At 35.1% G+C, this 13,845-nt stretch overlaps 2 protein-coding genes across 5 annotated transcripts; one reads left to right on the top strand and one right to left on the bottom strand.

The window, feature by feature from the left end:
• The first annotated feature begins 884 nt into the window (after positions 1-884).
• LOC18055073 (leucine-rich repeat extensin-like protein 4) lies at positions 885-3,098 on the top strand. Its single transcript, XM_006450519.2, has one exon. It carries the CDS (start codon positions 1,580-1,582, stop codon positions 3,089-3,091), a length of 1,512 nt encoding a protein of 503 aa, XP_006450582.1. The 5' UTR covers positions 885-1,579; the 3' UTR covers positions 3,092-3,098.
• A 385-nt stretch (positions 3,099-3,483) lies between these two features.
• On the bottom strand, positions 3,484-8,981 carry LOC18055072. Of its 4 annotated transcripts, XR_002903816.1 has the most exons (9): positions 8,918-8,981; positions 8,760-8,818; positions 8,068-8,339; positions 7,077-7,737; positions 6,769-6,968; positions 6,436-6,713; positions 5,518-6,237; positions 5,293-5,423; positions 3,484-3,730 (listed from the first exon to the last, which is right to left on the bottom strand). XR_002903816.1 is itself a non-coding variant. In XM_024177376.1 (8 exons), exons 2-7 carry the CDS (start codon positions 8,778-8,780, stop codon positions 5,543-5,545), a joined length of 2,127 nt encoding a protein of 708 aa, XP_024033144.1. In that variant the 5' UTR covers positions 8,781-8,818; positions 8,918-8,981; the 3' UTR covers positions 4,826-5,423; positions 5,518-5,542. The 4 variants fall into 4 exon arrangements, 3 of the variants coding, with proteins under 3 accessions (XP_024033144.1, XP_024033145.1, XP_006450581.1); XM_024177376.1 differs by lacking the exon at positions 3,484-3,730 and having other exon boundaries at positions 4,826-5,423; XM_024177377.1 differs by lacking the exon at positions 3,484-3,730 and having other exon boundaries at positions 4,826-5,423; positions 8,068-8,359; positions 8,918-8,970.
• Positions 8,982-13,845: the final 4,864 nt, after the last annotated feature.

The raw sequence follows: 13,845 nt of genomic DNA, 5'->3' as shown, positions 1-13,845 counted from the left end.
CGCGCACCTCTCTTATTCAACTTTTGATAAAAGCTGCCACTGTTACGTCACTTTCTTCATTTTCAGTTGTACGAGTTGAAGCGTACTGCGTACGTAAAATAGCTAGACGCGACGCACCACCAGTCCAGCTCTGTCCATGCAAAGGAACGACACCGATTGATTGCTTAGCCCGTGCACGTGCGACTTCATTACTCCTTTATTTCTGGTTCTAAACCAAATGTTATGTCAATATTCTTGTATTTCTTTTGAGTATGGGCAATTCCTATCTTACATGCATGTAAGATATATTCTCCTCACATGAACGGTGCGTTGAGGTTCCATAATCCTGTATTATTTGTTATCAAAGTGACATTTCATTTTGATGATGTTCGGGAGTGAGTGAAATATTCTTGACTACTAATTGAAATGTGTGTGTTTAGCTTACAACTTACTCTCAAACCCTACCACAATATCTGATAAAACCTCTTTTTCATTAAAATTACAATTTTTTTTTCTCTGTTTAAATACCGAGTGAAAATGAGTTGAATGCCAATAATTAATTTGAATTAAGTATATTTTATATTCTAGTTTAAAACTTTTAAATGAAATTCTATTTTAAAGACCTTCACACATTCATATAATTTAATTCGCAAGGAAGCAGAAAAATGAATCACTATACAATTTTCTGCAACCCAAAAATTGATAGTTGGTTTTCTTTTTTTGGAAAAAAAAAACACTGTTGATGGTTCTATAATTTGAACAGAAGAGGGGAAAAAAAATAGTTTGATTAGATTAAATTTGCTTTTAAATGTAATTATATAAGTAGAGAGGTTTTATCAGGATATTAAGGGGTGTTAAAAGCACCAGTTTTCTAAAAAAGATCCAACGACCGATGGGTAAAACTCCTCAAACCCAAACCCAAGTACAGGTAGGTGATTGATTCTCAACTGGATTTGGTACTTCATAAAAAAATCAAACCATAATGCAAAACCAATATAACTCCCACATCTTTAAGAAATGGAAATGATTTCGATTTTCTTAACTTGAATAAAATTAGAGAAAAGGACTTTTAAAACGGCCACTCCGAAAGCACTTCCCGCTCAAAGCTTTGACGAGATGTACAGTTAGTTAATGAGGAGAGTTAGAAGCGGCGAACAAAATGGTCCGGAATACAAGCTGTCCTTGGTCAACAGAAGCATTCACCAGCCTCCGGCAAGCACTGCCACTCACTGACAGACTAATACTAGCCTTTCAAAATTACAACAACATCAACAGCTTCATCTACATACATCACATGTGCTTAATGCTTTTTACCAACTCCATTTTCTTTAAATTGACAACCAAAAACGCTCACTAAAAATGAATTTAACTCTCTTCTGACCAGAAAATAAAGCCGATTTACCATGGCAAGCAAAGACCAAAAAACAGAGCTCATTCTGCTTTTACTCCTGTGATATAGCTGTATTTATCTTCATACTACTATTAACTTTTCCCACATTTTTTCAGCTCCAAAATCTCCTCTCGATAGATCTGAAATAAAACATACAAAAGCATAAAAAGAAATAATCCCATTTCATATATAGATGTTCGAAGGTGAGTGATGAGGCCAAAGATTAATATAATTCTTCCGTTGTTCGCTATTCTCACTCTCATTACCCTTGTCACAGCCGAAAAGCTCTCTGTTTCTAACAATGGAGTATTTCTAGAAGCAGAAGCTGCATTTATCAAACAAAGACAACTCTTATATTATAGAAACCGGTATGGTGGTAGAGGGGAGTTTGGGAGAATACCACCTTCCTTTAAATTTGAGAATTCACGAATTAGAAGTGCCTACATAGCTCTCCAAGCATGGAAAAAGGCCATCATCTCGGATCCTTGGAATCTAACATCCAACTGGGTGGGATGCTATGTCTGCAACTATACTGGAGTCTTCTGTGCTCAAGCTCTTGACAACCATTCAATCCGGACCGTTGCTGGCATTGATCTAAACCATGGGGATATTGCCGGCTACCTCCCCGAAGAGCTTGGACTTCTTGCAGATATTGCATTGTTCCACGTTAACACAAATAGGTTTTGTGGCACATTGCCAAGGAGTTTCAACAAGCTAAAACTTCTCTTCGAGCTTGATCTTAGCAACAATCGATTTGCAGGGAAGTTTCCTTACGTAGTCCTTGGTTTGCCGAAACTTAAGTTCCTCGATCTTCGTTACAACGAATTTGAAGGTAAGATACCTAAAGCTCTCTTTGACAAAGATCTTGATGCCGTCTTCATAAACAATAATAGGTTTTCATTTGAATTACCTGACAATATCGGGAACTCACCCGTCTCTGTCCTTGTTTTGGCAAACAACAAGTTCCACGGATGCTTACCACTGAGTTTTGGAAACATGTCAAGAACTCTAAATGAAGTGATTCTGACAAATAATGGGTTGCATTCATGTTTGCCTGAGGAAATTGGGTTGCTCAAGAATGTGACAGTTTTTGATGTGAGCTACAATAAACTGATGGGTGAATTGCCAGATACAATTGCAGAAATGACAAGTTTACAACAGCTAAATGTGGCACACAATATGTTATCAGGGACAGTACCTGACAGCGTGTGTTCACTTCCAAATCTGAGGAATTTCAGCTTTGACTATAACTTCTTCACTGGTGAGTCACCAGTTTGCTTGGATTTGCAAGGTTTTGATGATAAAAGGAACTGTTTGAGGGATAAGCCACGGCAGAGATCAACATTGCAGTGTAGAATGTTTTTGTCTAGGCTAGTATACTGTAACACTCTCAAATGTCAGTCATCGCCACAGCCACCAGTTTACTCACTTCCCCCTCCTGTACGACCACCACCACCACCACCACCAGTCCCTGTATCTTTACCTCCACCTCCAACATATTGCATTCACTCTCCACGGCCACCACCTCTTTTTTCACCAACTCCAACCCCAATTTTACCTCCTCCACCTCCAAATTTACGGCTGCAACCTCTGCCACCACCATCTCCTCCACCATGTGAGGGGCAATCACCACCACTCCCCACCCAAAACTTGCCACTGCCGCCTCCTTTATCTCCAACTCCTCCAGTTTACATCACTCCACCAGTGCCAGCTCCAGTATAAGATGGGCCATTACCATCAATTACTGCAATCCCATATCCATATCCACCACCACCGCTGTTTTATTGACTATTTTGAGAAACATTTTCCTTCCAACTTCCCTTGACTATTTTCAGAATCTTTTTCCTTCCACCTCCCTTCACAAAGCTTGAAATTTGATACATTTTACTTGTAACGAACTCTTCTGCATTGCCTTGGATTTTCCTTCACCGTAAACAAGCTATGTGAGCCAAAACAAGGAGCAACAAATGAAGCATGATTAATTATCCAAGATCAATGCATGTGATAAAATCAGGATAAGAACAGATAAGAAGAAAGTGAGGGGATAATTTCGTATTTAATTGAATCGTCATGAATGCTTTAAGTTTTTAATAAACATAATATATATAGAATAGGTTGCAGGAAATGTAATTAAAGAGGAAAGATTATTTTTAGCTATGTTGGTTTTAATCCTATTATCCTTGATTTTACATCACAATTTCTTTTCTATGACTGTGCTTCATACTTACAGATATCTATAAAAGCCAAAAAGTCATTGAAGGCAGCATTAAACACATGTTTATAGCCATAGATGGAACATGAGAACAAAATGAGTTTATTTGTTATCATTTTCTTTACAACTCTGTCCTGAAACCATTTCATCTGCATTAACAAATCAACATCAGCAACAATATATTCTTAAAATGATTATGCTTCTGCTTCAGAATGTTACAAGGTATTAGAGACAATGGTAATGAAAACACAGTGACAAAAAGCATCCTAAACATGGAAAGAAATGAAAAAGCACTACAGATTTGAAAAAGTAAAACTCTGCTATTACAAGGAAAGAAGCTGTATTCATTTTTCACATTTGGTTCTATGCTGATACTACGTTTTGATCAATAAGAAAATGATTTTCTTGTGATGCACAAAAACCTCTATTAGTTTAAATTGTTACTCATGTAACCAGCCTACCAACAAAGGTTGGTAGTTCAAGAACTAAAGGTTTATGAATTAATCTATGATTTAATGATTTCAAGATCTAGCTTCACATCAAAAGAGACACAAAATTGCAGAATTCATAACCTATTTGATTGCCAGAACAGCCAGACCAATCATCTATCATTGTAGATAGAAGCTATCATAATCTCCAAGTCTAAGGACATAATTGTTAGCCTCTTCTCAGGGTATTCTTTTACATACACCTCTCCCCCCTTCCCTACATAATCAATGAAACACCCACCAAAATGAAATCCATCCCAAATAAATAACCTAAAAATTTCCAGTTTCAACCACAGTTTGCTAGGGTCAGCTCAGTAAAGGAAGGCATTGAAGACGTGAGACATCCATGAAGCTTGCTATAACTTCTATCTTAACATTGAATATAGGACCATAATCACATATGGGGGGACGCTAAAAAATTATCTCAACACCAGAATTAGGACCAGCTAGGATTAAGTGATATAAACTATTACGATCCTCATACACACATATATTTCCATTAAATTTCAAATGCGAAATAGCAATACACTGATTTTGTGTGATTTTCGAAATGGATTACCTTCCAGATATAAATATCTTAACGTTTTGGTCTCCGCAGAAATATTTATTTCCATTGTCAGACAAACTATCAATTTTACTCTAAAAATTCAAATGAAAAAATGTGTCCAGTTTATATTTGGCTTGATATTCCACCTATAATTAACTAACATAGACAGAATTGAAAAAGTAGAATGATCTAAGATCACTTCTAGGAAAAAATAATTTAAGCCAATTTCTATTTCATTTTAAGCATACGCCTTGGATCCCCTATCTCAGTTAAGAGAAGTGACTAGTGCAAATTTTTCAAAAGACTGGACCATGCCTTTAAGGCCTCCATATGAGGTGTCCACTGACTGTAAGTTTTCATATACTTACCAATCAATTCCAGCTCATACATCATAAGAATCAAAAGCTTAAATTCGGTTGTTACCTCACCAAAGTCAATAAATTAGTAGAAAGAAAGATGAGCACCATGGATCCTCATTAGTCAATTCTCAGCAGCGAAAAGCCAAAAAGGTTAACCCACTTTCCAGTAAGGAGAGTTGTAAAAGAAAAGAACATTAGCAAAAGAGCAATTAAAGACCATACTAGTCAAATAGAATCAAGACGGGCTAAACTGCATAATTTATCTGAACTCGAGGAAGCAGTTAACTGAAAAGCCAAAGTAAAGCAAAAGGATATACCTCCAAGGCATGAAGTCCACATGGACAAAGTGCTTGGGTTTCCTTAGGTATGAAGAAGCAGACTTATTCTCAAGTTCACAGCCAATGAAAAGCATGGTCTACCAGCAAAAAGTCAGCCTCTACAAAAAGACCTGGAACAGTGCATAAAGCAAAACAAATTTAGCTTTCATGCAAGTCATATAAATTCACAATCTCTTAGAAACTTTGGTTCTTCAAGCAGAAAACCTTTCATCCAGATTTCAGAGGCCAATCATGGAAGACGTGGGAACAGCTGATGATTGAGTGCCATGTGAGGGTTGACTTCAAGAGGTAATGGCTGAAGCAGCCCACTATTGGACAATTCTTCCAAGCCTTTGATGTCCTGTTGCAAGCGTGTTGCATGTACAATAGCATACTCAAGAACAAGAGGATCATCCGGGGGGTTCTGCAGAAGGGAAAGCAATGCCTGCCTATAAACTTGAGCTGCCAACAACGGCCTAGCAACCTGCCGACTTTTACATACCATTGCCAACTTAATCACATGCTCACAGACATTTCCCAGCCTTGACCAGGGGCAATCACAGAGAGAGAATTCCGAACCAGGGTTCCAAATCGTATATGCCAGGGTTCTGTCGGCTTGTGAGATGATTTTAGCAAGCTGGAGATTTTGCTCATCTAACATTACATTGACATCTGGAATGTGCAATGCCTGAGACCAAGCATTGGTTGAGAAAGAGTCATCTCTCAGATTTTCAAAATACCCAGTCTCCATACTATATTGATCTAACCAATATAAGGAATGAAATTCAGTTGTCAAGGTGTGGATCAACCAGTCAACTCTGGGCCAGAAATTAACATTTTGCTCATGAAAGAGCTTGGATTTCAATCTTAGGTGATACGTCTCAATTGCAGCAAGGGGCTCTGGAGTGGTCACTGGGAGAGAACGTATGCCAGTAACCCACAATTCTAGAAGACAAGAAAAATGTTTAGTTCAATGTTTGAAGAAAAAATGTAACATATGAAAATGCCTCAGGACCATTGTCTTTGACAGAAACTTAAATGGTTCAAATGATCACCAGTTTTCACACATTACAAGATTGGTTATATTTCATAATCAAAGATATCACATACAAAATTCAATCAACAAAATAAATGAAGACGAACCTATATGTGGTAGCCATTGGCTCTTGAAATAATCCATAAAGGCACATTGATCAACAAATACTTGCATGAACTCTTCGATTGTGTCCACAGAATTTGGGCTACTTCTAGAGGAATACAAAATCCAGCTCAATTGCTTAAACATCTCTTGTTGCACTTCAACGTTGTAGCATTTCTTTAAAAGGTTTTTTATCCAAGCCCGACGAACATGCCAAACACATAGTAGGATCCGACATTGAAAATTCTCTCTGCCAGCATGATGTAGGCATTGCATTGCCTTTCTTTTAAAAAATATATATATATTGGAACAAACTTAGAAGGCAAATAAGGTGTTACCTAATTGTAGAAATATCAAAAGAAGGGTTGTCCACTAAGAAGGCACTAAGTCTCCATCTAGGATCCTTGGTACGAATTCTTTCAGCAAGCAAACCAATCCATTTGTGGACGAATTGACCAACAAACGAGGAAGTAATGATCCAGGCAACTGGAATTGCATTGTGGGACGAGTCAAAAACGAGCAGAGTAGACAGGGGATACTGTCAAAGGAAGAAATAGGAGCTTCATTAAATTATCAATCATCATCAATTGCTTTAAGCTGGGCTAATGAAACTAAATGTTAACATATCATAACAAAGGCAAACTACCTTAAGTTTCTTTGAGCCAAATGTTGAATGGAAGGACATCAAACCATTATTTCCATAATGGAGCATCTGTTGCAGCTGCCAATCTGTCTGTATTACCAAAATAAACGGTTCTGAAACAGAGTAATCTTGGAAGAAGAAAACATGCTTGTGATGCCGCTGTACCCACATTTTTACACTACATTCATCATCTACATGTAATTCATGTGAAGAATTACGGATGACCCTTTCCATATTGCGAACATCATTTCGAGTAAGAAAGTCATCGCGGTTGTGGGGACCACCATGCCCCTGCACAACCTCTATGTGATGCTGAATTATGTTGTCCAAAGATATTCCAACATAAAGCATAGACATCACTTTCTGGCGTAAATCCTCCGAGATTCGGGGAGCATACATAGCTCTTGTTCCTACAGCATCTCTATCAAGAATCCCGTGACACGGTGCCCCTGTTTTGTCTACATGCTTTCTTTGATTATAAATTATTAGAGCAAGAAGGGGGCGGGTGTACAAGCGCTTTACAGTAAAATGGCAAAGGCAACCTCTCATCATGTGACGTCTTCCCGGCCTACTCCCCTTTCCAGTAGCAGGTTTAACATTTGAGCCATCCCCATTACCAGACTCACTGTCCCGATAGTCTTCAGGACCATACGAACACCAGTATCTGCCAAATCAGCAAGACAATTAGTATAATACCAAGTTAACTCCTTTTGGGTAAAATTTAGGCACTAATACTAGTAAAATATCCTTTCTGACTGTTGCAAGTTATGCATGCTTGTGCTGTTGAGCAGCGGTGCTTGGCCTTTTGAGGAAAATGAATATACATTTTGCTCAACATTCAGTCATTCGCTATTGACAACCTAAAAGAGTGGACTGCTTTACCTAAATGTTGGTGGATGGCATATCATCTAAACATGGCCTTTAACTGACTTTTTCTTTTTTTTCTGTTTAGGGCAACTTAAAGGGTTCATTATGTACCAAATAAACAACATACAGTGTATATTCAAGATAACCATCAACCCTTGGTTTACTGATGCTCCCTTCAGATCTTTTCCTCCTAGACTCAATGCGGAAGCTAGCAGGGCATTCTGCATTAGAAGATTCCCCTTTCACAAATTCTTCCACCCTGGCAAAAGGGATTAGAGCAATATCATCCCCACCTTGGCGACCACCTTCCACTTTTACCCACTTTAAATTAGCAGCAGAAAACTCTACACATGGAGGATCTTGCACCGGAAGGTTAAGTATGTCCTCCATTCTCGGCATCTGCAATTTCAAAACCAATACTAAAAACATACAGCAAATAGAACCAAAAATAATAAGCAAACAAAATACTGAAAATCACAAACCAACTTCTCTAAAAATTATTAAAAAAACGAAAAAAATTATATATACATCGCAATTTGGAACCTAACATGAATTTTAAAAAAATTAAATTGTGTAGAATTGGGGCTACAAGAAATCTGAACATCAACATTATCCTGTAATTTATTCTTCCTCAACATGTAATTTAAATCGGCTCTTGAAGCAAACATATCATTAGTGAGCATGTGAATTACATTTAGCATTAACTACTAGCTCAAACACACTGTCATCAAATGAAGTACTTAATTTAATTGGTTGCTTAAGGTAAAATCAAAGTGTTTCTTTCTTTCTTTCTTTCCTCGTTCATGTTACTGAAATCACCTTGGATTCATGGCTCTTCATGCTTCTTCGAATACAAAAAGTCTTCAACTTTTAACTCGCTGCAAGAGTAAAATTGAGAAGATAAATAAACAAATTTAAGCAAGTGCTAGACGAATAAAATTAACGTGAACAGATGAAGAAGTGAGTCCAACAATTACCGAAATGAAAGTAACAATGAGAGCAAACGTTATGCGGAAGTTAAATTCGAACTTTCCGAAGCCTACTGCCTACAGGAGAGCGTGATATATAAATTTACACCCATTAATGGGAAAAGCCAGACCGCCGGGGCCATTTTGACCTGTCAAAAAACCTTTTCTCATGAAGTTTTGGGCTTTGAATTGGGTTTGGGTCGGGGGCCAATTTCCCATCTACCCAAATATACTAAATGCACCCAATTGATTTCCAAATCGAACGAATTTGTGGAATGGGTAACGGTGAACCCGTTTAGCTCCTTCGCATTCCGTACCATCATTTAGCTGAAGATTGAAAGGGAAAGCTATCGCCTAGCACTCACTAAGGTCAAATGGTTGCCAGGTTGGACAGGCTACCAAAAAGCAGCTTTTGGGTTAAATGAAAGCCCACTAACAATCTTGAGGTATTTAAACAATATGCACATCATTTTCAATAGCATTTGTAACTAAAACAGCATGTTGCACCTTTTATTTCTATTCCATGGATATTCGATTTTATTTTTTTTATCAAATCAAAAAGATAGATTTTATAAAGAGAGAGGCTATATGCACTCTAAAAATTACTTTGAACACTCTATTACTATGTGCACTCATCTATTAATTTTAAAAAAAGTGAATTATACTTTGTACACTCTTTAAAATACTAAAAAAGTCCTCACTTAATCCTTTTTTTAAATTAATCATCTTAGTTACTCTACACACATATGAAAATGCTATATACACTCAAACAAATAAATCAATTAAACAATATATCATTTGGCCAAATCAAGGACTCTGTTTGCTCTTTCTTCACAAATTCAAAGTTTAAAATCATGAAGAGAAGTGAAGATGAAATTTTTAATCGTACCAGTTGATTAACTACACTCAGCAATCATGGGCAAAACACGTGGTATGGGAGCTGGTCGCAAACTGAAGTCTCACCGTGAAACTCAAAGGTAGGCTAATAAATCATACAACAATTGTCACCTCGGCGACAAGTGGAATAAACCATTTGTTGGTTCTTCCCATGGAAAGAATATTTTTAAAATATTTTAAAGTAATTTGTAAAAGAATACAGACGCAAACATAAGATATTTTAAAACAAGTTGTAAATACTACGCCTGTTTATTATAACAAATTGTAGAATAATTTAAAGCAATGATCGCTGCCTATTTATCAAAAGAATACAGATGCCACACATATGAGATGATAAGAACACACTCAGCTAGAAATTAAGAATCTATTCTATGTAGTTTCAAGACCCCACAATCGAGACACATGCTAGCCATTATGTTATGCTTCAAAATTGAAATTCAATACTTGAATTCAGGACCCTTCAAACGAGAGACATGCTCCCCATAATATTGTACTTCAAAACTAAATTTCAATACTTGAACACAAAGACACATGCTAGCCATAACATTATACTTAAAGTTGAATTTCAATACTTGAACATCCTATTATCTTCAACTCCACCAAATTTAGAGGGCAATCAATTCAACTACCTAACCATCGGGAAGGGGAAAAACAAGAAAGATTATTTGTGTTGTAAATTAGAAATTTAGGATCACACATGCCTCATTAAAATTAAAATCTTCACATATTGAGTTTCCTTTGTAAATATTTATTTGAGATATTTGAAAGAAAAAATTTAAGATTTAAAATAGTAAGAAAATTAAACATTAATTGCAGTGCCTTAAATGAACGTTCAAAATAATAATATTATATATACTCAGAATAAAGTGTCTTTAATAGTAATTTATATTATGGGTATTTTTGTAATGAAAATATTTATAAAAATATGAGTATTCAGAGAAATTTTTAGAGTGCATATAGCCCCACCCTTTTATAAAATGGGAAATCATTTTCTATCTGAGAATTAATCGTTGAATTCAGTACTTGTATTATTACATAAACCTGTATGTATAAATTGTTATTTTTGTGAATGGTCGAAGTGTGTTTAGACTTTCAAATTTTAATAAATGATAACATATGGTCATGAAAATTCAATGAATTATACCAATGCTTTTGAATTACCCATTATAGTATATGAGTGATGATACAATCATAAATTCTTGCACAAACTGATATGACATTAATTCATTGGTTGAATGAAAATATAAAATAATAAAAATAAATTATGTGAGCCAATAGATATTTAATTCAATCAATGAATTAATGCCACATCAGTTTATACAAAATAAATTTATAAAAGAATTTGTGACTATATCATTAATCTATAGTATATATGGTTGTTTTTAGACTTGTTGTCTTTGATAAATTATATTGGTCAACTGGCTATTTAAGGCCATATTTATTGCTAATAAGATTCCCTTATGATTTTTTTTTTAAGTTCTAGGGTTCCCCGCATGCAACTGTCAGATTATATCAGTCACCACCTGAGGAAGTTACTTATGAGCGTAGAAAATTTATCAATTCAAAGTTATTTTCTGTTTAATCCCAAAATTGGATAATATTTTAAGATTTATCTTCTCAACAATGCTTACGAAGTCAGAAGTCCCCTGTTCCAAAGCACTTTCTATCTTTAGGTAAATATTATTTGGGTTTGAATTTTTATGTTTTCTCAATACAACCCCGCGGGTACCCAGCTAGGTCTCCTTCCCTTGGCTAAGCCAACTGCAGCGGAACAGGATAGAATTGAAATGAAATAGAATTAAAATGAGAAATAAAAATAAAAATTAAAATAAATTATTAACTTGAGTTGAAGGAAACGAAATCAGAATGAACTGTATTCCAATTAATATATTTTCTTTAACTTGTAATTAAAATTAATAGTTTCAAATTAGTAAAATATCCTTACTTAATTATTGACATTATTGTTATTCTTTATTATAATAATTGCTATTATGATTTTTTTTTCTTTTTTTAGAGTTATTAATATTATTATTAAAAAATGTTGTTATTTTTAATTATTAGTAACAACAACAACATCAACAACAATAATAATTTTTTCTTCTTTTTCGATCAATTAGCTTCTTCTTCCCGAATCACTTAGCCATTTCATCTGTTTCTTCTTCATCATCACCATCCTCATCGAAATCAGTTTCTTCTTCTTCATCATCACTATCAACAATCTCGCAATCAATATGATATGCTTATTAAGTTATTGGTCATGTTTGGTCCAATTGAACAAGTCTAAAGTAGTAGTATAGTTTAATAAGTCTAAGTTAGTTGAGATATTATCAACTTACTTTGTCAAGTATCCAATTCCTGATTGGTAGGGATTATTTTGTCTCATTCCTGTTACTGTTTTGCTTTGTTTGGCTTGTATAAATAAGCCATGGTTGAATAATGAAGGCATCAATCATTATATCAAAGAAACACCGGTGTTACATATTGAAGGGATTGGCTTCCTCAAATTAGCCAACTGTTAATGTTTCTAAGTGCAAGGGCAAGATAAGAAGACACAAGCAGAATAAAAGTAGCTTGCCTGTAACACAATAATATTCATTAATTTTCGCCGGCATTAATCATTATCACCATCAATCATCATCACTATCAACAATCTCATCAACAATAATAATCATCATCATCGGAGGCGATTGGAGAGGGTGATCATGATAGCGGCTTGATTCTTCAACGATGTTGTTGCTACCTTTGACGATGTCATTGTGGCGATTTTGCTTCCTTTGATGACAATGAGCTATTGCTCAATGTTGATGCTACTACCCAACTGTCAATTATTGGCTTTTGTTGGAGGCTTGGAGGTGTTCGGTTTGCAGATGAGAGAGTTAGGGATTACAATTTTGTTCTATTAATATTTTTGTATTTTTTTGACACTGGTATGTACAATTAAACGACTATCGAGACTTGTTTACATTAAACATTGTGAAATATTATTCATATTTTTACCCTCATTAATATTCAAATAATCTATGCTCTATTCACATTTCGTGAGTAAGAAAAGATTACATCCACTCAATTAGATCTTAATTGTGAAAGGAAAATTTTTGAGTCCCCATATCTCAAATGGAGACTCAAACGGCTACTCTCACTTACCGCTAGACCTTAAATGAAGGTAATTTTGGTATGTTGAAAATTAAATGGGGGTACTTTAGTCAGTCCTAACTCCCAAGAATAAGAGTTAGAGTCTGATGCCCAACTATCTTTGGGAATTAGACTCATGTTCTTTAATCCCAAATTATTGTGGACCCCTGTTCCCACACACAAAATGTGACATAAAATACTATCAAAGAATCCGATTCCAGATTCCAAATCTCTAATCTAGAAATTTAACAGACAACTAAATCAAATAGGTCATCGACTCATGATAAAATATCTCCTCTAGGTTTGTTAAATGAAGTCATTTTTGTATTAAATAATGCACCGATTTACTAAATATGGAATTGCATTAACCAAAAAAATATAGTTTCATATAAAGGAGTAACATTTTTCTTTTAGCAATAATCTTCCGGAAGTTTACAAAATGTATCATTACTCCATTGCTATTGTAACCCCATTAGAAATTTACTGAATTTAGAATGATAAAATTATCATTTACCTTTAACAGACAAAAAAATGTCATTTTAAGTAGAATAATGATCCTTAATTGTTCTCAATCCTTATGTAAATTCATTAGATCTGTATTCAAGCATCATAATCTCCACGATGGAAACACCATTGCCAAATTTTTCTTCTTTAAAATAAGCATATCTTAGATTTGCTTTTCCATCAAAATGAAAAAAAAAAAGATAAACCCACTAAGAATTAATTTCAGTCAGTTTTCAGTTAACATTAATAGACACTTAAACTTACTAATATCTATTTCGAGCACAGTATCAAACATCCTAGATATATATTTAAGCATTATATATATATATATATATATATATATATATATATTTGAATATTCCATAAAGACTCATTTTTAGTCGAGGAATTGCCCTATATGCGCT

This window comes from Citrus clementina, unplaced genomic scaffold (assembly GCF_000493195.1).
Source record: "Citrus clementina cultivar Clemenules unplaced genomic scaffold, Citrus_clementina_v1.0 scaffold_1, whole genome shotgun sequence".
Classification (NCBI taxonomy): Eukaryota; Viridiplantae; Streptophyta; class Magnoliopsida; order Sapindales; family Rutaceae; genus Citrus; species Citrus x clementina.
This window is presented reverse-complemented; position numbering and strand designations above follow the sequence as displayed.